Source organism: Dufourea novaeangliae, unplaced genomic scaffold, assembly GCF_001272555.1.
Source record: "Dufourea novaeangliae isolate 0120121106 unplaced genomic scaffold, ASM127255v1 scaffold335, whole genome shotgun sequence".
Classification (NCBI taxonomy): Eukaryota; Metazoa; Arthropoda; class Insecta; order Hymenoptera; family Halictidae; genus Dufourea; species Dufourea novaeangliae.
Genome location: NW_015374211.1, coordinates 394348 through 420028, shown reverse-complemented (window position 1 = coordinate 420028; position 25681 = coordinate 394348). Strand labels below are relative to the sequence as shown.

The following is a 25681-nucleotide window of genomic DNA, read 5'->3' as shown; positions in this document are numbered from 1 at the left end:
CTTTCCCTATCTATCTCTCTTCTCTCTTCTTCGTTTCTCGGTTTTTCTCTTTCTGCTCGTTTCACCGCGATCTCCGTTCTCGTTTTTCTTTTCCCTGTTTCCCTTTTTCTTTCCCCGATACCATCCCTCCCCTTCCCCTTCGATTCCTACCGCGATCGAGCCCACCCCCAATTTTTTTCCCCTCGAGCGCAGGCGGCCACCGCGACGCCCCCCCACCCCCGTACACCTAGCCGTTTACGAAATTAGTAGCCACCGGTACTACTCGAAATGCAAGGAATTTTCGATACCGCCCCTCCCCCTCCCGCGCTTTTCCTTCTCCTACCGGAGAATTTTTTTCTCTTCTTTCGTTTGTTTCTGTCCTCATCGTTACGTCTCTCTATCTCTCGTCGTCCCTTCGTTCCTCCTTTCGGCTCTTCTTTTGTCTGTATTTTGCTCTCATTTCTTCTGCGCTCAACCCCTCCAGCCTCCTCCCCCCATAGCAGCACTTTCCAACCCCCTACCGTCCCTCTTCAGCCGATGGTTGGCGGCTCGACGCACACGTGAGAAATCGAAGGATGACGATAACGCGCCGATCCGGGGTGAGTGACCCTCGGGGACGCGCGAATTTTTTTTTACATTCCGAGGATCGTCCCCGATTCCACTCACCTCGGACTCTTTCTGAGACGAACTATTTGTGATTTTTATGTTCGATCGCGAGCAGCGGATTTGGATATCTGAGGGACACAGCGAATTCGTTCGATCGTATTATACTTGCGACAGAATTTTCGGTAGTTCAGTATTTCTTAATAATTGAAGTATACCGATCGTCAGAATTTATTATTTTTACAATACAGAATATTGTAGATTTTGTCTCTAGGGACGAATATATCATCAATTCTCTCGAATGTTAACTCTATCGTATGATAGATACCATACTTCTGGTCTAGAAACACTCGCATGAAGAGGTTGGATACAACAGTCGTTGCTTTGAATATCAACGACTAGCTTTCGTGCCCACGGCTTCGCCTCGCGTGGATTTATATATTATATTATTGTAATTATCCCCATTTATTCAAACATCTTTTCGTCCCCTCGAGATTGAATTTCCAAAAATCTTGATATTACTTTCCAGGTACTTGTGTAATGAGCATTTTAAACCAATGGGATATCTCACTGAGATTAAGAGATACTGAAGATTCGCAGAAAATACATTTTATCAAATCCACACTCTTGGAGTATTTTCCAACTCGATAACGTTTCAGCTTTGTCTGTGGCTACATACTTCGATCAAGTACAGAAAGCAATTAATTGGTATACTTTTTCATGTAAATACAGTTATAAATGTTATCTTCGATCGATATAATATTATAAATATTTCTGCACAAATTACGGGGTCGAATGTGAACGAATCCTTAACGGATAGTTCAATAGAAATGTGATTAAAATTTACCGCTAGTCGGATCCGGAGCCAGACATATTAGTTCTTCGGACGACTTCGAAATCAGGTCCGGATTTTGTTATTTAATCCGGTTTGCTCGACTGCCCGCCGGATCTGCCGATCACCAGCCACGGAAATCGACCGCTCGAAAATCGATATCCACGGGACAGCCAGCCAGCCAGGCGGTTGTTGTTAAATATTTAAGCCCCCTCGCGTTTTAGACAGCGCGCTCGCGCGGCACTGTTGCATAAATCCAATGATAAGTTTAACGGCGTAACGAGTAATTAGCCGGTAATCAGATTAACGGGCGCTACGTTTCGGGGTCGTTTCGCGCGTTCCGTCCGCGTGGCTTCGATCGCGACCCAGTTTTTCCAGGGTTCTTTTTACCCTCGCTTTCCTTCGACCGTTCTTCCCAACGACGAGTACATTTTTTTTTCTTTTTCCACGTCCCTTTTTTATGCTCGTACACGATTGGCCACAGATAGTTCCTACGATCCTCTTCGTACTGATCATAAATAGACTACGAGTGCTTCTCATAGATTCACGTGCCTGATTCCATCGAGTTGAAAGTAAAGCAAAAGCTTCATTGGAACATTCAATTGTTATATTTTAATGAAAAATATGTACCGAAATATGTTGAATATATACGTATCTTACGAGTGTTTATAGAGATTAGTAAGGAAAACCGTAGAAAACAAGTGGATGAAGGTGATTGGAAACGTGACCCGTTTTATTTCTCACCGTGGAGTAAGATCTCGCCATCGAAACCGGGTAATCACTGTCATCGTTATTTCTAATTACCCCCCACGGTAATTAGGAGAACTCGTAGGCTCGGATTTTGTTGGACGGGGTGACGGGCGGTTGACGGTCTCGAGTGACGTCGAAACGCCGATTTGACGAGTCCCGTTCCGTGAAATTCCCGGTGAAATCGATTTCAGACACACCCCACTGGACCACTCTGACGCGAAAACTAATTCTCTCTTTTTTTTCCCCGTGGTTTTCTCATTTAATTAACCATTCCTCCCGGCTACCAGCCCCTCGTTCGCCAAAAGTTGAACGAACGTTATACGGGGGAGGGGCGCGCTGTTTGAAAGTTTCGCCCCTGCTATCGATTCTCGTTCCGATTATCGCGTGGCCAAGGCGCGCGTTAACAGGATATTTCACCTGTTAATTTTCTAATGACCGGTCATCTCGGTTAGGAGTAGTATCGGCGTAACCGATGTGTTGTATTTCGTTAACAACGCGCAGCTGTCCCCCGGAGCATCGGAATCGGCGGGGTAAGTGGAACTAGAACGAGCCAATATGGGTCAGACCACGATCCAACGCGTCGCACCTATCGCGATTTCGATCACTGAGTGGGCGGCGACAAGATAAGTTGATTCTTGTTATCGGAGCCTGGGACCGCGGATAATTCGAACTTGGAAATGATACCCAAAGATTCATCGATTTTCACTAATTTATGAACGAGGCAACGGCCTTTTATTACGACTTCAAACGATCAAAATCGCTGAGGAGCATTGATTCGAGGAGTATTTTCCGAATCGTAGCAATATCACCGAGCCTGAATAGCAATTCTTGGGAGAAGGAGGGCAATGTTGAATGAAGCCTTGACAATCTTTCATAACTTTATATTTATCAGGTCTTCCCATAAAGTAATACGAATTCGCTTTTATGTTTATAGCAAAGTGAATTCCAATCTGTAATCAAAAACTATTAATTTTCTGCCTGTATGTATTTTTCATCATTTTTTCCACAATATTTCGCCCATCTTCTATACCTACTTTTCAATACCAACCTCCAGTTTGACTTCGCGCAAATATAAAAACAAAAATTCGCATTATTACTTACGGGATGTCCAGATATTTCCTTATTACGCTAAAGGCATGGAATCGCCAGTAACGAAAACAGAGGACCAAAACCGCGGTGCTCGGCATCGCGACGGGCACAGAAATCGGTTGGTACAGAGGGGAGGGGGGGTAGCCCGATATTCGTGTCTCAGTGAGACAAAAAATTTGACGCTGATCCGCGTCCACCAGTCGAAAGTATTTTTCCATTGTTATATATCCCTCCTAGCAGGAACAAAACGGACGCTCGAAATAATGTATACACACACGGGCAGAAGCGCCTCTCTAATGCCTCTTAATGCTTATTCCGCTGTCGGGCCGGAAGTTAGCCCAGTTCTGTTTTCGTCCCACCCACCATCCCCCTATTCATTTTCTCTTTCTCCATGCATACATTGTTTACGTGGACAGCAGCTCGCCCTACGGTGTACGGTACTGTTGCTGCCACATATAGATTATTGATCAGGCAATAACTCAAGGACTAGTCGGGCCGCATATTACCACCATACCAGCCCAGCCAGCCAGCGTTCCGGCTAACGTTGGTACGCAGTAGTTATGCTAATTAAAGGCAACCTTTCGGCCCCGCAGCCGACATAAACCTAGGCCATAGCGGAGATCATTATGTGCACATGTGCCTGTCGCCCGAAACGAATCCCCATCTCCCACAACCTCCCCCTCTCAAACCCGTTAATGAATTTCTATTTCATTTTCTTTTGCCAGGCGGTCTCCTTTTTATTTTAACGGTGGCACATCCGCCCCCCAACCACCCTCGCCACTCCATCGACGAATCGTAGTGGTTTTTTCACAACCCCTTCCCCTTCCCTGTACTTTCACCCCCGGAGGCTAGAAAAATTTACCGATAAGCGTGTGCGCCTCTATCGGGTATTGTCCGAATATGAATACCTGAGTACCGAGGGGCCCCCGGGTAATAATGCATCCACGTTCGCCTCACTCCCCTCCCAACCCCCCTCTTCACCGCTCACCTTGCACCCCCACCACCCTCCCCACCGCGGCGAACACCGCGGGAGCATTAATTAGTGGACGAATTAAATTTTAGACGACCACCAACGGGCGTCTAAATGTTTAATTAACTGATTAATTAATCGACAGCCGGATGCGCTCCGGTTACAACGTGGAGGGTTTTAACCATGCTTTGCCAGAGGATCGGCTGTCTCCCTCTCTCTCTTATTCGATGAACGCGCTGTGTAGCGTGGGAGAGAGGGGGGGGGGTCTGTATGAACGAAAATGTAGAAAGGTGTCCGATTCTGACATTATATGTTCGATAGAACAGAATGTAACTACATTCTTTTCTGGAGACACTGATGGGCGAACGTGTGAGAGATTTAAGGGTCGTTGGCCGTTATTGGTTTCATCGTGTTAGAACGAGATTTCACCCTTTACTGAAATCTTCTATGCACGATTCGATTATACATACACTACCAACCGAAGATATGGGATCAGAATTCATAATTGACGGAACAGGAAGTCATTATATTTTGTCGCAATAATAATTAAAGTTAAGGAATTAGTACATATACAAATCAATTCTAATCAGTTTTAGCAGCATTACATCTACCATAAAGGTTGGACAATAATATTTTTCTCTTTCTGTAATTATCAGACCTGTTCACCCCATACTTTCGACCGGCAGTCTAAATATAGGACTCGAATGACTTCTGGTTTCTAAACGTATACCATCCAACGGGAATGTAAAACACTACCACAAACGTTCCGAAGAAAGTACGAACGACCCATTCTCCTCTATCTTCGATATAATTTCAATCATCTTTGTATTTTCCCTCCAGAAACAACCCCCAGCCCCCGAAACGACGTTCGTGTAACGTTGCAATATTCACGTATCAAATATACATTTAATTCCCTTCCGAAAGAAACTTCATCTACGATAGGATTGATAGCGAAGTGGTGAAAGACACAAAGTGAGTGGAGGCGGACAGGGGAACGGGGGTTGAAACCACGCCAGCGTGGAACTGATACAGAGGCGCGATTTTATGAACCCAAAGCATATTCCTGAGGACGTCCACGGCCACTAGAGTTACTAAGAGGATTCTCTCCGAAAAAAAGCAGAATAGGGAATGGAGTGGGAAAAGGATGGGAGGGAAGGAGTGGGTTGAAGGAAGCGCATACCGAACGACGAAGGACCTAAGAGACCTGATGGGGGAGGTTTCGAGGGGAGGTTGGTCTGATGTCCGAGTAGAAGCGACAAGAGCCTTTCTTCTTCTCTGCCGCAGCATTTTCCATAAGTGGATCGTTACGTCGATCCGCGATGCTGTATCGGTGGAGTAGCAAAAAGGGAACCCGGGGCGAGGGGGAAGGGGATGGGTTGCGTATCAATGCGAAGTGGCCGTGGAAGGAGGAAAAAAAAATGTATAATGAAAATACTCGAGCTTATAATAGCCGTGAAAGTCGGCCAAGAAATCCCGTACGAGCCGCCACTCAGGACTCGTTAGCTGGGATGCATGAATTTCGTTTCATCCCTGATGTACTGGTGGTGGTGATGGTGGGTAGTTATTGTTGTTGTTGTTGCCTTTATGCGACGAGTACCCTGTCGATTATCTGTTTCTCGTTTTCCGGGGGGTGGCTGTTCTTGGATTCTTCTACCGACTATATGGTGAATGTTCACCACTGAAGAAGTTCCACCGGTAGGTACTCCGTTTCTCTTTTTCTTTTATTTGTTTATGAACGATTTGGGAATGGAATCGTCGATTCAAATTACTGGTAATTGTTGCCTGATGATGTATTATTCGGGGATAGAAGAGGAGGCACTTGGGTGTAAAGGGGGGGGGGCGGATTGTCCTTAGAAACAGTAAGGGTGGATTCCTCGGAAATCAATGTACTTGGGTGCATGGTTAACGTATCTTCGTCTGTGGAACACGGTTCTCTTGGACTTGCAAAACCGCCCTTATATATTTTGTTTAGAAAAATATATAAATAACAATCGCATAAAAGCTTTCGACACCTAATTGTTATGCCAGAAGTCTGTGGACGAAATGCACGAGTCACACTGTATACGACATTTTAAATTCAATTTCATCGATACACCACAGCACGGACGTTCACACCTTCGCCATGTTGCGCATCGACACGAAAGTGGACGAGGGAACCAAACGTCTGAAAATCCTCAACGTCGTCGGTCTCGTGTCTCTCATCCTCTCGCCGGTCCAGTTCCATCGATAGCCTTCGAAGACCGTCGTTTTGTGTACCTTGCACTCTCGACTCACGGAGAATCGATCGAGGAACGTTAGAGAGAAGTATTTAGGCGGCCGTAACTTCCCACCGTCTCGAGGCGGACTTGCGTCGTCCAAACTGTCGGGGATAACGTCATCCTCTTCCCCCCGAAACGGGAGGGTGAGGGTGGTCGGAGAAGTCGGAAGTCGCGGGAAAGAAAAAACGACCACGATGGGGATGGGAGGGATCAAAGGATCAAAGCGTCTGGCCGAGAGACTCTCCCGTCTCGAGACACGAAAATCAGGGCGGCGAAAGGGTGTGAAAAAGTGGAGGGAAAGGGGTTGAAAACGAAGAAAGTGATAATTAAGCCTCCGTGTAACGATACAGTGTTGCGTCGTCGCCGATCGAGTCGCGAGAAACAAGTAGAACAAGAGTCTTGATAGCAAAACTCTAACTACCCCGATTTAAAACTCACAGCAGTGATGGGAAGAGAGAAGATAGAGATCGTGAAATCTGGTCTATAGAGAATCGATAAAATTATCACAATTTAAGGATCAAAAGACACCCTTGAGAGAGAAGCAACCGGAGACAGTTAGAAAATGCCGAAATCGCAATAGCTCGAAAATGCACTGGGGGGGGGGCGAAATAAGGGTGGGAGAGAAAGGTTTCTTGGTTCGACTCCTGCGGCAGCAACGAAACTGGCGGCCAATGGCGTAACACGCAGCCCAGAGCCATTATTGGAAACTCGTTACATGCACGGTGCCCCACGTCGTTACAAAGGCGCGCACACACCACCCCCTCCGATCTGCCACATCACCGTCCCCCTGTGGCCTCTCCGTAACACAAGTACTCGGCAGAAGCAACCTACGTCGTCGCCGTTAGATCGCACTCCGCTCCGCCACCCTTCACTAGTCCATTCACCCCCTTGCCCCACCCTTCCCTCGAACTTTATCTTATTTTGTCTTACCTACTTACGCAGAATTTCCTATCCTACTAGACGCGAGAGACTTTCTAAATTCTCTCTGGCTTTCTTTCCCCAAATTTATGAACTTTCGATTTTCGAGTGTCAGTATAATTCAAAGTCTGAACACCTTCGACATTTGACTTCGCTGTTTACCTACATAAGTTTCTAATGTCAAACGATTAAATTCTTTGTCCGAGTGAAATTATTCCCGAAGTCAACCCCAAGGGTGTTGAGGTTTAATTCCCGAATTTCTGAAGCTGCGAAATTTTTCAATAATCAAAGGTAGCATCAGTGCGACTCGAGTTTCGCAGAGAAATTGGAAGGAGGGAGGACGGTGGGATCAAACGGGCGAACAATTCATCGGACGAGATGTCAATCAAAATCGACGCCGGGGATCACCGATTAAGACAAGGGAAAATCGGACAAGCGGGTGCATGATTTAACGATCCTCATTTCACGCGTTCGGCGACGCAGTAGACGGGGAGAGGGGCAGCGAATCGATCTCGATTGAACGACCCAGGTAATCCGATCTGTGAATCGACTCTGTCGTTTGCTGTTAGACCCGACAGATTAGAATCGAACAACCGAATGGAAATTGACGGTCGTGCGATTTTCTTACCAGCTCAAGGAGTTCGGGACAATGATCAAGGACATTTAAGAATGCTACATAGGAAAAGCACAAATGATTTTTGGTCGTTTCAAAAAATTAAGACGAAAGAATAAAAAACACGCGTATAACGGCAGAACACATTCACAACGATGCGATCCATTGGAAAATACAACTAAAATCTTCTTCGTCCGACGTACGATCCATCCCCTAAAATCCACCACTGGAAATTCCCATACGAGCCAGAAAGTATCGAGTACATGGTATGGTGTGCTTCATTCTCGCGCCATTCAGCGTCGAGAGAAAAACCGAGAATCGTCCCCGAGCGTGCTTTTGCGAGCGAAAAAGAAAGCGGGGGAGTGGTTTTCCTCTTGTGTGTGTATACGATGTATGTATAATGCGAAGAGGCAAACGTCTCGCGATGATATCAGTGATTTTTCACGCGAAAGTAGTGAGTGAGGTGACCCAGACTTCCATCGGAGCCTACTAAATAAATGCGCTGGAAGCGCGTCGAATCAATCTTAAACCGAGCTCGTGGACTGCTTCGACGATGTTCGAGGGTTTAAGTGAGTTTAAACGACGCCGTTCCACCCCCTGCCCACCACCCTCTACCAACCCTACGCGACGATGTGTACATACATATACATATACGCCAGTGTATGAAATATTATTGCGACATTCACCATCGAAGACACGGAAGAGACATTTTCAGAGGGTCGTGATTCCGGGGGACCGGTACCCATTTTTCTGAGATGGGCTCGAGGGGCGTATCCTATCGGCGCGCAAATTAGGCCGTGATATTCCTTTCAAGAAGACCCGGTTGAAGTTTCATGGACACTAGCGGATGATAAGGCTACATATTCAATGATCTTTAAGAAGGCCGCCGAAAACAAATCGGGGGTCGGAAAATTGTCGAAAATGAAATTCCAAAACCCCATTTAATAGAGCGGAAATTTCGCAAGTTTTCGAAAGTTTCCCTAGCACGGAATTTCTATCGGAGTCTTTCAACCTGCTGTCGGCAATTAACGTACCGTGTCTCGAGTGAAACTTCGGCCATCAACCAGAGGGCAGGCGAGGGTGGTCGCGCCTGCTGGACTGTTAGCGGTCGGGACGGGAGGGAGGGATGGGTGAAAGTAAAGAGTTTAAGCACCCCTTAATTCGTAAGACCTATCCTCGCGAGACGTGGGAACCGAAAGGGATGTCCAGCGAAAAGTTTCGAGGTGGGTAGGAGAACGACGCCTAATCAGATCAATTTTTCGATAATGAACCCGTTGTTCCTCCCTCTTGTACGAAGACCTGGACAGTTTCGGCCACGGAGGGGTGGGGGGTGAACGATAAGGAAACCTGGAGGCTGGTGTGGGGCGGCTTGTCGAGAGGAGTCTGTGTTTTAAAATGCTGTCTCGAAAAGTCGTTAATGCCTTTAGAGCGTCTTCGTGTTTTCTGGATATCCGATGACCGGGGAGAACCGACAGGAGGGGGTGAGGCTGAGGGAGAGAGGATGTGTCAGAAAAATCGAAAGACTTGTTCGTCCACCTTTTTCTTGTTCTTCATTCAACATTCCCTCTTCGCTGTCTGTGGATTCCGTACCACATTTTCAATCTGTATACCAGAAAACATATTTCTAATCTAATAGTTCCACATCGAAACACGTTTTAACCCTTAAAACAATTCCTAATCGTGCAATCCTCCACACATGATTGCTGGCTTAATCGGTGGTTTTTGTTGTAAAAAAATTCGACCGACAAGAAGAGTTTTCTCGTGTTCGTACCAGACCAAATGGGAAGGGGGGGGGGGGGGGTTGAACGGGGGAATGATGGGGTGAGGTGAACTCGAATTTTCGCGGTCGCGGATCAAAACACCCGACGAACAACGGCGGCGGGCGGTGCGATATTGTTGGCGGTGGCAGGTGCTTGACAAGAGTCAGCGAACCGCGGCCTAGAGTCCCCCCTCTCCTCTCCACGCGATATCTCGAACCGAGCTCGCATCAAAGAGCACGCGTGTACGATAGCAATTAATTTCATTAGTAACGAAGTAATTAGTTCGAGCGACGATGCATCGCTATCGTCGATATACATACGTGTGGGCGGCCCCCCTCCCTCGTTACTCGAAAGAGTTGCTTCTGGAGTCCTGACTAGGAGGATCTTCGACCTTCCCGATGGGAAATGGTGGAAGTCGAACTCTATGGTACTGAATAGTGTTTAAAATAATTTCAGAAAATATTTGGTACAAACAACGTGAGGGTGCTCTACTTTGAAATAGAATCCTGGATATCGGAGGAGCTTCTAGCTTCACTTTCACAAAACAAATTCAAGACTCCAGCAGCTTCAACCCTGTACGCAATTCTGTGTTGGTAGAAAACGAACTAGAAAACGAGCCTTTTATCCTCTCCAACCCCCGGAAACGCAACTTTCCTCCGGCGTCCAATCAACTCCCCGTTTCCCTGAACACTCCCGGCTGAAAACTTTGAAAAAAAAAAAACGCCCCCAAAATCTAAATCGGCCACGTATAAACGGTCCTTGAAATCAGCTCTGCCGTAGAAAAACATTGTGGAATAAAGAAAACGAACGCCCCCCTTCCCCTGAAAGCCCGATGATAGTTCCTATCAACTGCGCCAAATCCAAAAAAAAAAACAACAAAGATGAAGAAAAAAAGGGACAAGAATAGACCACGAAAGGAAAAAAAAAGAAGGAAAGATACAAAACCATGTCGGTGGGGGAGTACAGGGATCGACAGGGGTTGGGAGTGGAGAGATCGATCGGCGTCGAAGCGGAGCATTCACGACTAAAGTCGGACGAAAAACGTCGGAGTCACGGCGAAGTAGCGAGGAGAGTGTATGTATATACGCGACGCGAATAACGGGGGTAATCTCGCTACTCTTCCGTCGCTCATTCGAATCCCACGCTAAATTTCAATCTGACGTGTACAAAAGTCTCGAGCCCTTTCCCCACCCCTACCTTCGATTCAGTTCCTCGTGACACAGGGAACGGGACTCGTGCTCGAGGCAACGGTCCATTTCTGCGATCTTCTGTCCCCATTCCATCAACCATTTCACCCCCCACCCTTCCAACCCCCTGGTGTACATCCTCGATGCACACGTGTGCACCAGAGTCCATTTGAATATAGCCAGTCGAGCGGGCGCGCGCTCTCCAGTACCTTGCCGGGCAAAAGTTTCTGCGATCGGTGGGGGGAAGGGTGAAATGGGTGTGTACAACCTCAAACTCATTAGTTTCGATTTCTTCGAACGGTCAGTTCGATCTGTAACGATGTTTTAGGGTATATATCCACGCTGACCAAACTGCGGCTCCCGTATACTTGCACAATATTTTTTTCACAAATTAAGTTTCAAAAAATGTTGATCCTTCAGCTGAATATACGAGCTGTTAAATTTTTATTCCAGACCACTGCAAGCGTATAGGTCAAGACGGGTTTCGTCTATCGTGCCATGTAACTTTTGGCCAATGGTGTACGTGTAGGGGGTGCGTATGTATGCCGACTAGAGAGGGCCACCACCCCCTCCCTCCCCCCCTCTAGCCGGTGGAGGTCCTTTTAAGCCAAACCATCCCCTTCTGACGGCGTATATACGTGCCCCTCCCTCATCCCCCTCCTCTCATGGGCGTCCATTTCCCTCGATACAGACCCTGGCAATCCTTGATGTATCGGCTCGCGTATACACGGAGCCGGGACACAGCACAACGTCGCGGTGCACAGCGTCGAGGCGCACCTAATTAAACTTCGCCGAACGCGCGGCGGCAGGGAGAGCACGTTAGACTTTCATTCGGTCGGTGGCTTTTCTTGCGTCCAACCACCACCCCCCTTTTTCCCGCCCCCGTCCAACGTCGAATCGAACGAGCTTCCGGGCTTCTTCCGCGAATTGCGCCGGGGAGGGTGGATTTTTGAGCCCTGTATCCGGCCGACTGATTTTATTCCCTATCCTCCACCCCCACCAACCCCCTTCATCCTCTAGGCGTTCCAACCCCCCATTCAACGACTCTTCTGCGTCGTTTTCTATTAGGAGACGGCCAGGGAAAAATGAAAGTTCGTGATTTCGTCGGGCCCTCGTCCCACACTCCCGATCCCCCCAGCCACGGGACGCAGGAAGTTCCCCTTTTTCGGGGGACTCTTTGGGAAATCGTTCGTCAAGAGTTATTCGAATTTCGGAAGTTCGCGGCTGGAAGTCGGGGGGGGGGGTGCGAATTTATAAGAGGCTCTGGCCTTACGTCGATGGGTAGGGAGGAGAGGATTATTTGTTGGATCTTTACGGTGAATAATGGAATTCCACGATTGGAAAACACCGCGCTCTCCTGGTCCCCGATACGGCTTCGCATTAATTCAGAGCATTCTCCCATATGTGACGGGTAAGTAGATATAAAACGGGGGGTGGGGGGGGGTGCTATTAATTAATTCAATTGTGCCAGGTAGACTACGGGGATCGTAGGTACGTTCTAGCCGTAGCCCTGAATCCAAAACCGGTGAAGTCTCGAATTAAAATTTTTCTGGCAGGAACCTACGAAAATTCCGAGCACAGACTTTGAAAACCGCGAATAATTTTGCTTTGGAGGGAATACTTGAATTTCTCAACCAAACACGCGGAGATCTGCTTCGGTGAAACTACGTATCCTTGCTGACAAAAGTGAGATGTATCAACCGGCGAAAGAATAGAAAGCAAACCCGAAGTATATCCACGTAGGTACACATAAAGAATTAACGAGAATCGTGTGAGAACTATACATGCCTTGGTTCCCCCGAAAAATGCACACCCTATCCTTAACTCGCACGCAGTTTCAGCGGAAAGGGATGGGGATAGGGGGCGTCTACCCTCGAGGAAATGCTCGATCAAACATTTACAAGAATTTACTTCCGTAACGGTTGAACGATCGTCTGGAAGGGTTCAGAATGGCCGTATTAAGGGCGCAATCGCTTGTTCCGCTTTGTTTTTTGGCGGATGGAGGGAGGGCCTCATTAAGGGCAGCTACAGAGGGTGTAACCGATGTAACATCTAACGAAAGATGGGGGAGGGGGCTAATCGATTGTTTTTAATTGCATTATAATTCTAGCGGTCGTTAAAAGTCACTAGGGGAATTCTCGCGCGTTTCTAAGGGTGTATCGCTAAGTAAGAGGGTTGCGCTTCTATCTTCTCTAGAGAGACAGACAACTGGATATTATAAAATGGGGTACCGATTAGTAAGCGTGTTTGACAGTAATAGGCGACCTGATTCTGTTTTCAATATTTCTTTTTTTTTTTGGCAGGGGAAACACAGCAAATGATTGCGTTAACATACAATTCTCATTTGGTTCATCGTCTACACGGCACGGAGGTATAAGAACGGTGAATTTAATTAAGATATTAAAAAGTGATGTAATTTTGATATTACCATATGAGTTGTGAAACGGTTGGTGATGAGTCTCGAGACCGGTTCCTGGGTGGTGGATATCCAGCATGGCATCCGGCTCGCCTCCGCTCTCAGAGCAGTTGCTCAGGGCTAAAACCAAACCGATAGACACACACCTTGCGTTTAAACTTCAAATCAGTTTTCAAATGACGGCGATCCGTGTGTTAATTCCGCGGAATACCCTCGCTTATAATTTCTTTCGCGTCTATCCGGCCCGTCCTCTGGATTTCTCGACACGGCCTCCTCTCTCCTTTCCCATTTTTTTTTTGTTGGTTATCGCTCCTTTCGATTGCTTTTCGCGTCTAAACGATCAACTTGTACTGTGTAATTCTAAACACGATTCACGTGATCTGCTCGTAAACAATCTCGAACTATCCAAGCTTTTCGCGAAAATATTCAAATTTTCAACTTTTAAAGGTTTCAAAATACACACCGAACATATTTCGAAGAATTTCGAATTCACAAAATATAGTATACTGAAATATCTTTTTTTTTTTTGCACTTCTAGAACAGTGTCGATTATCTCAAAAGCGGTTAGAATGCAAAACGAGGATCTACTCGTGTGTGGAAGCACCGAAAGTCCCCCTTCCGAGTAACCACCAAGCAAATCGAAGTAAAACGGCAATCTGAACATAACGGGACAACGCGAAATTAATCCCTAGGATCCTATAATTTGTTCCGAAGTAGTCCGGGGGAAAGGAGATGGCCTACCGTGAAAATCATCGAGAGGCAAACGTGGCCGTTTTATTTCTCTCTGTTCTCCCCTACTCCGTCATTTGGAGTCGAACCGAGGCGCGCGCGTTTTTTTTTTCTTTTTTTTTCTTTTTTGTTTACGTGACGACTTCGTTCTCCGTTTCTTCGTTCGCGGTTACGAACAAACTGAACAAAACCGGCGAAAAGAGGAGAAACGTGCCGTGAAAGAAATCATAAAACACAAAGCAGGGGTATGTCACACGTGTCCACTTAAAAGGTAAATTCATAACTTATACGATAGAAACTATAAACCGACCGTGGGACAGACAGCGTCTTCGGGCCTGCGAATGTGCGTCTATCATTTTTTAAAAAGACCGCCCTTTTTATTCTCTCGACTCCAGCGAAAAAATGAACCGTAAAAATCTCTAAATCAGAAACATTCGACTGAATCTATCTTGAAACGAAACGTACGGAACCAAGTTCCACGTGGTCCACGGGATATCTATCGTGATAAGTTAAAAGAGAGAAAAGAAAAACAAACGTTTCATTCGCAGTCGTTTTCGGTACACGAGCAACACATCGCAAACGATACGCTCGATCGACGCCGCGTCCGGGAAATTCAAAACGAATCTCTCACGTCAGCCGAAGTCGCTGTCCGCTGGAAAACGGTCAACAAAATACTACATACGCTAAAGAAAAGGTGTAACCAAACAGGGAAGCAAACGTAACCATACAGGACAGTGGAGATTAAAGAAACAACAGAAAAGAAGAAAAAAATACATATACTGGTTGTGTAGGAGGGGATGGAAGTAAAAGGGATTCGGAAAGGGGGAATGAAAGAAACGCGGAACGAAACCATTTCCGGCCGCGAAACCCGAGTTGTTGTCCCCCCCGAGGAATTTTCTCGCGAACGAAGTCGATGGTGCGTGTCTTTTGTCTATCCGTTTGGCTGGTCGAGAACTCTGGACAGCAGTTTCCAAAAAGAACCGTGGTTTCCGAGTTGTTTTGCAACAACACGAACCCCCGAGGAGACGATATCGATTTCCCCTGGTTCACGATGCCTCAAAACCACCACCGAGGGGGGGTGGAATGGTCGGTCCTCGGTAACGGTCCGCTTCTCTGCGATCTTCCGTGTAGATTTCCGGTTGACGATAGTCTTCGAGCGATGACGGGTCGACTGACACCGTACGTTAAACCCTTATTCCGAGGGGTTGAGAACGAAAGGAGTAGGGGAATGCATAGACGCATCTCGAAGACCAGAGTTTTTTAACCGCAAATAGAATGTTTTTTTGTGGGGGGGGGCGATGGAACGGTAAATGTATCGGAAGAAATGTTATCTCTCGAAGGTCATCCCAAAGGCAATATTATAAACCACTGGAAATTCTGTTCGGTCTCATTTCTTGTCTTTTTCTTGGGTGTTTGTAACTGAAAACGTAGGAATCATGTATTTGTTTTACACGTTATGTTGTCGTCGAGGAAATCTTAATCGGAAGGATTTAAGATTGATCGTTCGAACGGATCTATTTTGTCGCTCTTCCTATCTCGGAACAATCGGCCAGAGAAGTTTTTAAATCTCCATTCTATCGGACGAGCAGATTGTAAATTATGTCTCGCGCTCCCCCCCCCCCTCCTTCCCTCGATATCGAGTGAATTGAAAGGTACCCTGTCATCCCCCTCTGCGTCACGAATGAACGTCCCGAATAATTTCAGGGGCCGGTTTTTGAATAATCGTTCGGATATTCGGTTTAAAACGATTATGGTAAAGTTGTAAATTATTCCGAGCTCCAGCCACCAACCCGGAGGGGGTAAGGGAAGGTCGAAGGAACCTCCACTCACACCTAAGGAGAGAGAGAACGCTTAAAGGGGGGAGGTGGGATCTACGTTCGAGATGGCCCGTTCATATTTCTCGCTAAGAATGTCTGTAAATATTCTGCACAAAACCCCTCCAGACATCAAACGGAGAGAACACGCTCTCTTGTTCGATTTATCAAACCGAAGATCGATCGGAAAATCCATAAAGTATCCGAGAACGGGTGAATAATGTCGAGGTTCGAAAGTGTCACCAGAATTACCTAGCAATTCATAAAAGAACCCCCGTGGAATACTTCGTGTATTAAATTATTCGTATCACCACATGTTTATAAGAAAAGGGGCAAGGAGAACGAGACGTTGAAGGGTGTCATAATAACATCCCCAAGAAAAATCTATATAACACTCTACAAACGACCGAAAAAGACAACACGCGTAATCCTCTGTTCGGTGTTCACAAATTATCCAACTGCGAGGGCGTGTGTGTGTACATATATGGTACATTAAATGGAACGAAAAACGTATCAGGGTGAAAAAGAAGAAGGGAAGAAACGTTACCTCCGAAGGGGGAAGGGGGTTGAACACGAAAGTCTCTCCAGTCGAGTTCAAAGTTCTAATAAGCCCATCATGAAATGTTCGTATAATCAAGCGCGCGCGTTAACGGAAAAAAAACACGGGGGAAAAACAAGCGAACAGCCCAGCGGCCTCAGAAGGATTGAGGGTTCGAGGTTCCTGTTTTTCTCTCTTTCTTTCCATTTTTTCCCCTACTCCCCTCCCCCGCGCAGACGGTACCAGCCTGTACACACGCGAGTCACGTACGTAACCAGTAAACGGAGCGACTGATGTGTATGCCCTCGTAACAGTAAGCCGGTTCCCACTGAGGAGAACCCTGTTCACCTACGTCTAACAGCGCCGGAAAAGAGGGTAGAAAGCGAGATAGAACGCGCGAGGCGAACAAGGTGAAACCGAGTGAGACAGAGAGAAGAAGAGAGACAGAGAGACTTTGTATGCCGTGTAGTAGTAATACGTGTTTCCGTAGCGGTGTGCATAGACGTATACCGCATGCATGACGTGGAGGATGAGTCACGCTCCCGTGGAAAGCAGTTTCAGGGAGAACTCATCACGAAACTTTCCGGAAATATTTGTCCTTCTTTTTTTCCCCCCACACTCCCCCCCCCCATCTCCCTCGTAGAATACTTCGGACATAGTTGGAACTTCCACCGCGGAAAAAGGCGCGCGGTGGTCTTCGGTTACTTTTCCTTTCTAGTTTCTCTGCTTCGACTGTAGTGGAGAGAGGGGGTGGTTATTACGCTGTGTTGCGACAATAGTTTGTTTTCAAAAGGTTTGTATTAGCCTATTTTTGTCGAACAGTGGACACCTTCGATCATAACCGCGGGTGTGTGAGAAGTTCGTTTATCCGGTAACGTGATTTTGGAGAACTAGGGGGTGAAGATGTAAAATTTCACAGCTGTTCGACTATGGAAGCATGAGTAACGGGGAGGCAATCGACAGCGGAAACGTTTCTGTGCATACGATGGTAGTACTTTGCGTAATTTTTTTTTCTTTCTTTTATTAACACTTTGATGTCGAATGACGTAGTAGTACGTCTTTCGAAAGTTAAGAACTAGAGTAGTAAAGAAAGTTGAATAAAAATTAAATATCACCCTTTTTTTCAGGCCACTAAAGGGGATAGGGCCTTAAGTTGTAGCTTCTAAATATTTTTCGAACACCTGAACGTTGTATATTTGCTTTTCTTTTGTTTTTTTTTTTTTGCATTTCTGACGGAATGATACGTTTCTATGTGTGCACGACGATGTAACAAACGAGAAGAAACAAATGAAGAAGAAACCCGCACGCGTTCGTCGAGGGATTCCTTTCCATCGGTCCGCTTATGCGTTTCTCGTTAACGTTTATATCGTGGCTACGCGCGTACCGTCGTTCGAGGAGAGGCAAACGCACAGGGCTTATCGTAAAACATACCAGTGTCACCTTTCGTTTATCAACGACCTGCACTGAAGTTTAATTCGAGCCGAACGAGTTCGTCGTCGGTCTTTTAGCGCGGCCGTGACAATGCCACGCCGTCGAGCGAACAATCGATAATTCTTCTTCGATCATCGGTTGCGCGAGGGGACTAACAAAAATTACGATCATTCCGGTGAACGATTATTCACCTCGATCAGTTCGTGGAAATAATCCCGAATGTCCGGAATACACAGAAATATTCCAATAACAACTCACAGAAATATTCGCAGTTACGATGATTGTGACCATTCTTCGTGATCTTATGTATACTGTCACCTCGAACGAATCATACTAGTGCAAGCAATCGTACCGGAAAAATGTTCTTTCGAGAAAACGGAAACTTTATTCGTGATTCTTCGGCTGGTCGTTCTATGCCGAAAACGAAGAAACTCGAATTTTCAACCGTTCCCATCTTCCTTCTCCCACCTACTTACTCCGTTGAATTGAAAAATCATACGGATAGATCTTGGGGTGGATCGTGAGAGGAACAATTTTCGCGAAACTGCTCGGAACACAGAGAATTTCGAGGAACCCCGAGACGGGGTTGCAGAAGACCACGGAAAGACGAATTCTTCGACACTTTTGTGATTCGCAGGGAATCGTGAAAGGTTAGGGCCCGTACGATTTTCCGAGATCCGACCGATGGCGTAACAGCTGTTCCACGGGTAAAGGTGTGGTCGTTCACGTGACATCTGCACCTTGATCCCGCTTCCCCCCTCTGCCGCCTGTCGGGAGACTATTTACCGAATAGTATTCTTTTCTCTACGGCGGCGTTGCAGCCGAAAACAAACTTCCCCCTAAAACGGCGCGTGCTCCCGCCAGAAAAAATTGATTTTCCCAAGGGGGACGAATCGATTAAGGATCGTAACGGTGCCAGTTGGATCCATCTCGATTCCGAGGTACGCGAGCAGCCCCGTTTTAAACCGTAAATCGAGCCTGTGGGTAGATATATTTCACTCCACTTCCTCATCTTTAAATATGCCCCACCGTAGCAAACCACGTAAATCGATCACAAACAGTTAAATTATCGACTGAAGAATGTGGATTCACGGGTAAAGAATCTAAGGTCAAGGTATGACGATCCGAAGAAATTCAAAAAATTAAAGAAATTATACATGTTTCTTGACTGAATTTTGATAAACGCGAACGAGACCTCCTCTAAAATCAGTTTCAGTTTCGCTGTTAGTACAAGAACGTGGTAAATTCCCCAATTTTTTGCGCAAGTCATTCGGCCCATTCTGCGAACGTTGAGGAAGGGGACCGGAGCTAATATCCGGAGAAGGGTCGGAGGGGTGAGAAGCGGCTCGAAACGGAACCAACGAAGCCTGCAGGATGTCCCGTGGAAACGGTCACCACCGATTGGCAATACAAGACGCGCGGAATTCGCCGGCAGTGCGTCACCGGGTGGTGTACACGCACCATTTCGCCATACTACACGCGACGCGCATGTAAGGCCTCCTCCGCCTCTCTCTCGCGCGCGCGCTGTGGCGGTGTCGCGTTTCGGCGCGTGCTGTGACAACCGCATGGAAACCAACACCCTCTCTCCGAACGCAACAAAACCGTTCTCACGTCCGTTGTTCAGGCGCTTGTCCAGGAAAAAATCAGGTTTCTTTCAACAAGGACGAGTTTTGGGACAGCAGAAGCACGTCTCGTCCAGAAACGGTTAACTCGATGGACAACAACAACACAACTGTCATCTGGAAGAGACCACTCCTGTTTGATCTACCTCGGAGTATCTACACATGACGAAATAACCATCAGTGGTTGAATCGTTGTGGGGTCAGTATACCAGAAGAGTCAGTTTTTTAGGTTCGTCTTTGTATGTGTGTACGTAGTATGCAAGAGAATATATATGTGTGTGTGTGTGTGTCAGCAATATAATAACGACAGCCTTGGAATCAACGAACTAATTAGTAATTATTCGGGAAGGTTAGATCCCCTCGAATGGAATCTCCACTGTATCTAAGGTAGACGTAATCGAGATTACACGATATAGCGCTGAAAATTGCTAAAGTTATGTGGGTTTCATAATTCAATTATTATCGAAAATGTTCAAAGAATTAACACGATATTTTCCTCCGACTCACGATAATTGAACGTCCGATGATGAATCATAGACGTGTCGAGGGAATATCATCGATGGCATTGTTGTTAGCTAGAGTTTTCCATCGGTCTGAAAGCCGGGGACAGGTAAGGGATTTCGACGTCTTCGATTGTTATTAATAACGGGGACGGTGGCGTGGTCGTTATGCGCAGAGGGGACGTTCTATACTTGGAACAAGAATAAAAAAAAAATACGGAATGCCGCCTCGAACACAGGGGAGCCCAACAACGTTGAAAATAATTGTCCTGTGACTACGGCCCGGAAACCACGGCGGTCACCACGGTGTACACGTCCTCTGCTGGTCGTTCTATCTCAGCATAAAAGCCCGCATATCGATTGCTCTTTATCGTACCGCCCGCGGCAAGAGGATCCGAGGAAACACGCGCGCGCCTCGAGGAACGACACACACGGGCTCGAAGGAAAACTTTTCCACACACAACACCTCAAAGGGAAAACTTCAGCTGATTGGGGGTGGGAACAACGATCACGGAACCGATATGGATCCCCTGGAACACAGGATCTTTAACCTGTTAAACGTGCCACAGATATTTCGATCGATGCCCCCCCAAGAAAGAAACTGAAACGTTCTCGTTAGTCTCAAACAGCTTAAACGTCGACAAATATTTACACACCATCGAAATTCTGCTTCGAGATATTCAATTTGATTAATTCAATATAACATTGTGCTCTTCGATACTTCAATACCTACGAGATTCAATAATTTTGTTGTGTTCTTAACTCCAACGACACACGAGTTTCACCCCTTCGAGGTTAATAGATGGAAAAACGTAACGACAAATATACCGGCGACATGTCAATGCAGACATTAGCGCCACTCACGAACAAATGATATGGAAGTCGATATGGTAATTCATGCAGTCGAAATTCTAAAGTTAGTTTCCTTTTAGGAAAGGACACCTGAGTCTCTGAATACAATATAGACAAAATCGGGAATAATTGACGTTCTACGATGGAAAAAAGCTATTTCGTAATATACATATTAATAATCCGCGACTGGTCGAGTTTTTTTTTCGATCTCCCAGATAGAAGATACCTCGACGAGCCGCGTGAAATATTAAAGTGGAGATCGCCGCGTTTCATGGCGACTCCTACGTACGATCCGAGCAACGCAAGACGAATGTGTGTCTCCACCCCGCGTTATAGAGCCTTGAGAAGCACACGGTGTCCCCATCTTTTTTCGTTACATATTTTATATACAACCGAACGAAGGACCTTGCGACAGCCGTCCAACTTTCCATATAACACGACCATATAAACGAACGATTTATCCGTTGTTAAATAAAAAAGAGAAGAAAGAAAGAGACTTCGATTCCAGGGGAATATATTAATACGAACACAGCTGCTTCGACGAGTAGGCTGGATGAACTTACATAACGGTTTTCCATTTCATTTTTATAACTCGATCAACGTGTGGCCATTTTTTTCCAACCGAGCAACGCGCACTGTTAACGAAAAGGGGAGAGGTAGGAAGAACGGAAGAAGGGGAAGTCTCGGGCGAAGCCACCAGGGACTCTCTTCGTGGACAAGTCGACCTTATCGTAATATACTCGTAACGAGCGAAACACCTCTTGGATTCTCTTTGTTTCTCTTTTCACGAAGCACCTCCGTCCGTAACGACACACGACAGATGATGTGGGTACCACGAGGAAGGGATGCACGCGGCGACGTCATCCGAGACACCGTGTCCCCCCACCGTTTACACGACTTTTTCTTGTGTCCTGCCTCCCCTCCTGTCTATCTCTCTCTCTCTCTCCCTCTACCTATTCTTTCGCGTTTCGGGGGCTGCAGACGAGACACCTTTCGCAGCTGTCACTCGCATCTGTGTAATCTGTTTGACGCGCGCAAACTGGACGCGAAGTGTACGGGCCACCGCATGTGGCGCTTGGCCGAGGAGGGGGGATTAAAAACCTCGAATCGAAATTAAAGTCCCCAAATTAAACGTTCCAATGTTTATGTCGAGCATACTTGTCACGAAGTGATGGCATTTTTTGTTTACTGACGAGTACACTCAGGAAGTAGAAAAAAATAAATAAAAATTATATAAGGATAATATATTTATAGTTGAAACAAATTGCATTTGTTATTTAAAGTAAAATTTGAGTAAAACAAAAAACATATTGGTAATTCTAACACATTTTAGAATATTTTAGGACAAAAGAAAACGTACGATGAAAAATAGATCACGTTTAAAGAAAGAAATATATAGAAGTATATATGTACGAGGGCTATTTGATATGGCAGTGAGTTTTTGTTTGACCATAAATGGTGCTCAAGTTGCAAGAGTGGATTTGTCATTTAATTAGAATTTGTGTTACTTTTGCAGCAAATGCATTTCCTCTGCTTTCGTCGAGTATACTCGTCATAGGTTAAAATATAATTAAACACACCAGTGCCTGTTTTCTAAACAAATGAAACACCTAAAATTGTTAAACAAGAACTTGCCGAGAGCGGAAAATCCATGGAGTGTCGAAGAAAAACAGAAATATTCAGGATCGAAGTGTGTACAGCAAGGAAACCTCGAAAGACCAATTAGGGTAGAATTCGTGGTCGGAATTAAACGAGTGGACACTAGAGACCGGCTGGCACACTGTAACTAATGTGTACCTGACCCATTTTAACGATCGATAACAGACCGGTGGACACGATTAAGCGCGAATGACAGTTAGAAACGGACCAGAGGGGAGGGGGGTCGTCATTAAGGGATGAAATTCGTTAAGGTGATTCTAGGATGAACCGTGCAAGAGTTAGGGTAGATGTCCCGATTACTGCCACCTTAAGATCGTAAAATAACTTCATTACAATCATTTTACGTGTTGTGTTTAACCTAAACATCGTCTCTCAGTTTCGAGCAGAATATTATTTAACAGATCCTCTTTCATTAAAAGAAATAGTATTATATATTAAATACGAAGAATTAATCAATAATCAATTACAATCTGCGAGCAATACCAGTGTCCCTGTAACACCTCACCTAAAAAATTAAAGTAATTCTCATAGTACTTTAACAATTCATATTGTACAATAGATACAGATCGAATAATAAAATTACGGCTCTTTCGTTAGTATGATTTCGCCATCACTTCCTACTCGCGGTTTCGACGCTGAAATTGCACTTTCATTTTTCAACATTAATTTTTAACTACCAGGTGTCACACAAGGACATATACTTCTTTATTTTTATTTGTAACTCACAGTTCCCATATACTAAGAAAATGTTTCATACACATTTCTTCATACCTTACGGTTTTATTAAATGAAATAATCAAAATGGTTCAGTATTAGGGACACTAGTAGTAACTGGGACAATTCACCCTAGCTCTGTTAGTTCGTTTGCTATATATAAGTTAATTTTCCATTTTGATTCGCTTCCCCACTTAAAAAGGGACCAATACCATGGGCATCGATCGACGTTCGCTGTATTCATGGAATAATATGCGTTGTTCCAGACACGCCACGAAAGCAAAAAAAACACTGAGATCGCGATCAAGGGAAAGTTTCCACTGATCACGGGTTAAAACGTGTTAATCGATGTCCGATCAAAGTTCGACCCCCCCACCCCAGAGTACGCCAGGAAGATTGAAACTGCATCATTAATCCGAATCCCTGACCCCCTCCCTTACGTTTTGCGAACAGGATTTTCTCCACTGTTTTTCCCTTTCGTAAAAAATGCAACACGCGAGCAGCGTGTTTCCTTCGGTCAGCGTGTGCACGTCGGGGTGCCCGATCGATGCCGACTGTTACTACATATACACCCGCGCGTGTCCATTATCATCGTCGAACAGTATACGAGCCACAAGTTACAGCCGAGTGGAATTAGCACCGCTTTCCCATCGATCCTGCCCTCTGAATCATTTACGAGTCACGGACCGTGTGTGTGTGTGAGTGTATGCTACGACGACTGAGAGCGCATTCTTAAAACCTCCATACACGTAGTGGTGGTATCGCGCTCCATCGGGACGACGGTTCGACAAAATTTCAATTTCTTCTTTGTCGACACCGTAACTCACGACCGCCCCCCGGCCATCTTGGTTTTCGTGAGACTCCACGGGACCGTCTTGGAGAATTTGGTAATGTCCTTAATTACACACACCATATCAACACGATGGTCATCGATCGACAAATTCGGGTGTTTACAACATTTTTTATTTCCTCCTACAAGTGGGAATAATAATAATAATAATACACAAGGCAACACACAATAAGCGACTCGCGAAACTTTTGATCTACAGTTATAAACCAGGGGAAAGTCAGTGTTGGTCCAATAGCGATCGAAATTTATCGTCTGGGCAGACGGATCTCATCTGTGTAGAAGATCCCTTTACTAGATCAGAGAAACAACCAGCTAAAACCGTTTCTACGGAGTCATCGTTTCAAATAACGCTCCATATTAAGTTAAACGTTCCCCAGATGGAGGGGGAACACACCTGTGCTTCTAGAACGTGTTTTAATGAGACGACTCTTTCGAGATCGAGCGAGAAAGAAAGGTGAGAAACAATAGCCGAAGGGAGTGGGGTCTAATCTGAAGGGCACTGGATCGAACCCTTCTTCTTTTCCCAGCATTGTCCGTCCCTGGACGACCCTTCCCGTCGCTGCCGTCTTTTCTTCTTCGCGTTTCACCCCTTTCCGCGGGTTACCCTCGCGCAAACCCGCCACGGTAGGAGGAACAGAGAAAGAGACAGAAAGAGAGACCTAGGCTACAGAATAGTTACAGGCCCTCCTCGACATTATCTTTACACCTTTTCCGGCGTGTACAAAAGGGAACGACACAAACCCCGGCTGCGGGTTCAAGGAAAAGACTCTGAGAGAAATGTTTGTCCTCCCCGAATAAGGGGTTTGCTTTTCTTATTTCGAAACCCAACCCCCTCTCACCTGTCCAGCGCGCCATTTTGCATGGGAGATCTGTCTTGACCTTCTTACCGCGGGTTAGAATTCGAGACGAGGACACGTCGAAATGGAAGTCACTGGGCTGTAGCTCCCGGGAAGGTGATGATGGTTCGGTTAACCTATTCCATCATCGACCCGCAACGTTTAACCCTTTGCGCTCAAACTACCAGTATAGTAATGTGACACTGTGTATTACTATAGTGAATAAAATGGTAACGTGGAATCGAAGGTGGCCTGAATTGAACGTGTAGGGTCCAAAGAATTTAGCTGAAGAAGATTAACACCTTGCACGATCGGTATCACCAATACAACAGAATGATCTTTTCGTTGGCAATGCCACCAGAAAAAAGGTGTCGATCGCAAATGGTTAAGGGTACACTCCTCTGGAGAATACTGGTCGGTGGTAATAGGCTGCCCTAGTTCGCGAATGATTGCTGTCAAACCCGACTCGCGGATGATCTAAACTCCCCTGCTGCGGACACCCGGAGGATCGTTTAATATCCGAAACGTTGTGTACACCTCTCACGAGCAACGGGGTAGGATCTGCAGAATGTTCTCCACCGGGGGCTGAATTTAAAAGCAAAAACCCGGTACCCGTAAGAACACAGGAAGCAACTTACCAAGCTTGTCGATTATAAACCATTTCCTTAAGATTAAGCAAACGGGCGAATTAGAAAAATGGACCCCACCTGATACAACCGCGCGAGTTTCGAGTACTCATTGATCAGGATTAACAGGGATTA

General features: G+C 46.0%; 1 protein-coding gene across 1 annotated transcript in view; it reads right to left on the bottom strand.

Moving 5' to 3' along the window:
- Positions 1-25681, bottom strand: part of LOC107192329 (hepatocyte nuclear factor 6) — a 68243-nt gene that overhangs the window by 39575 nt on the left and 2987 nt on the right. Inside the window, exon 3 of the mRNA XM_015581547.1 lies at positions 13388-13495. Coding sequence (XP_015437033.1) covers positions 13388-13495 — 108 coding nt within the window. The remainder of the gene's footprint in view (positions 1-13387; positions 13496-25681) is intronic.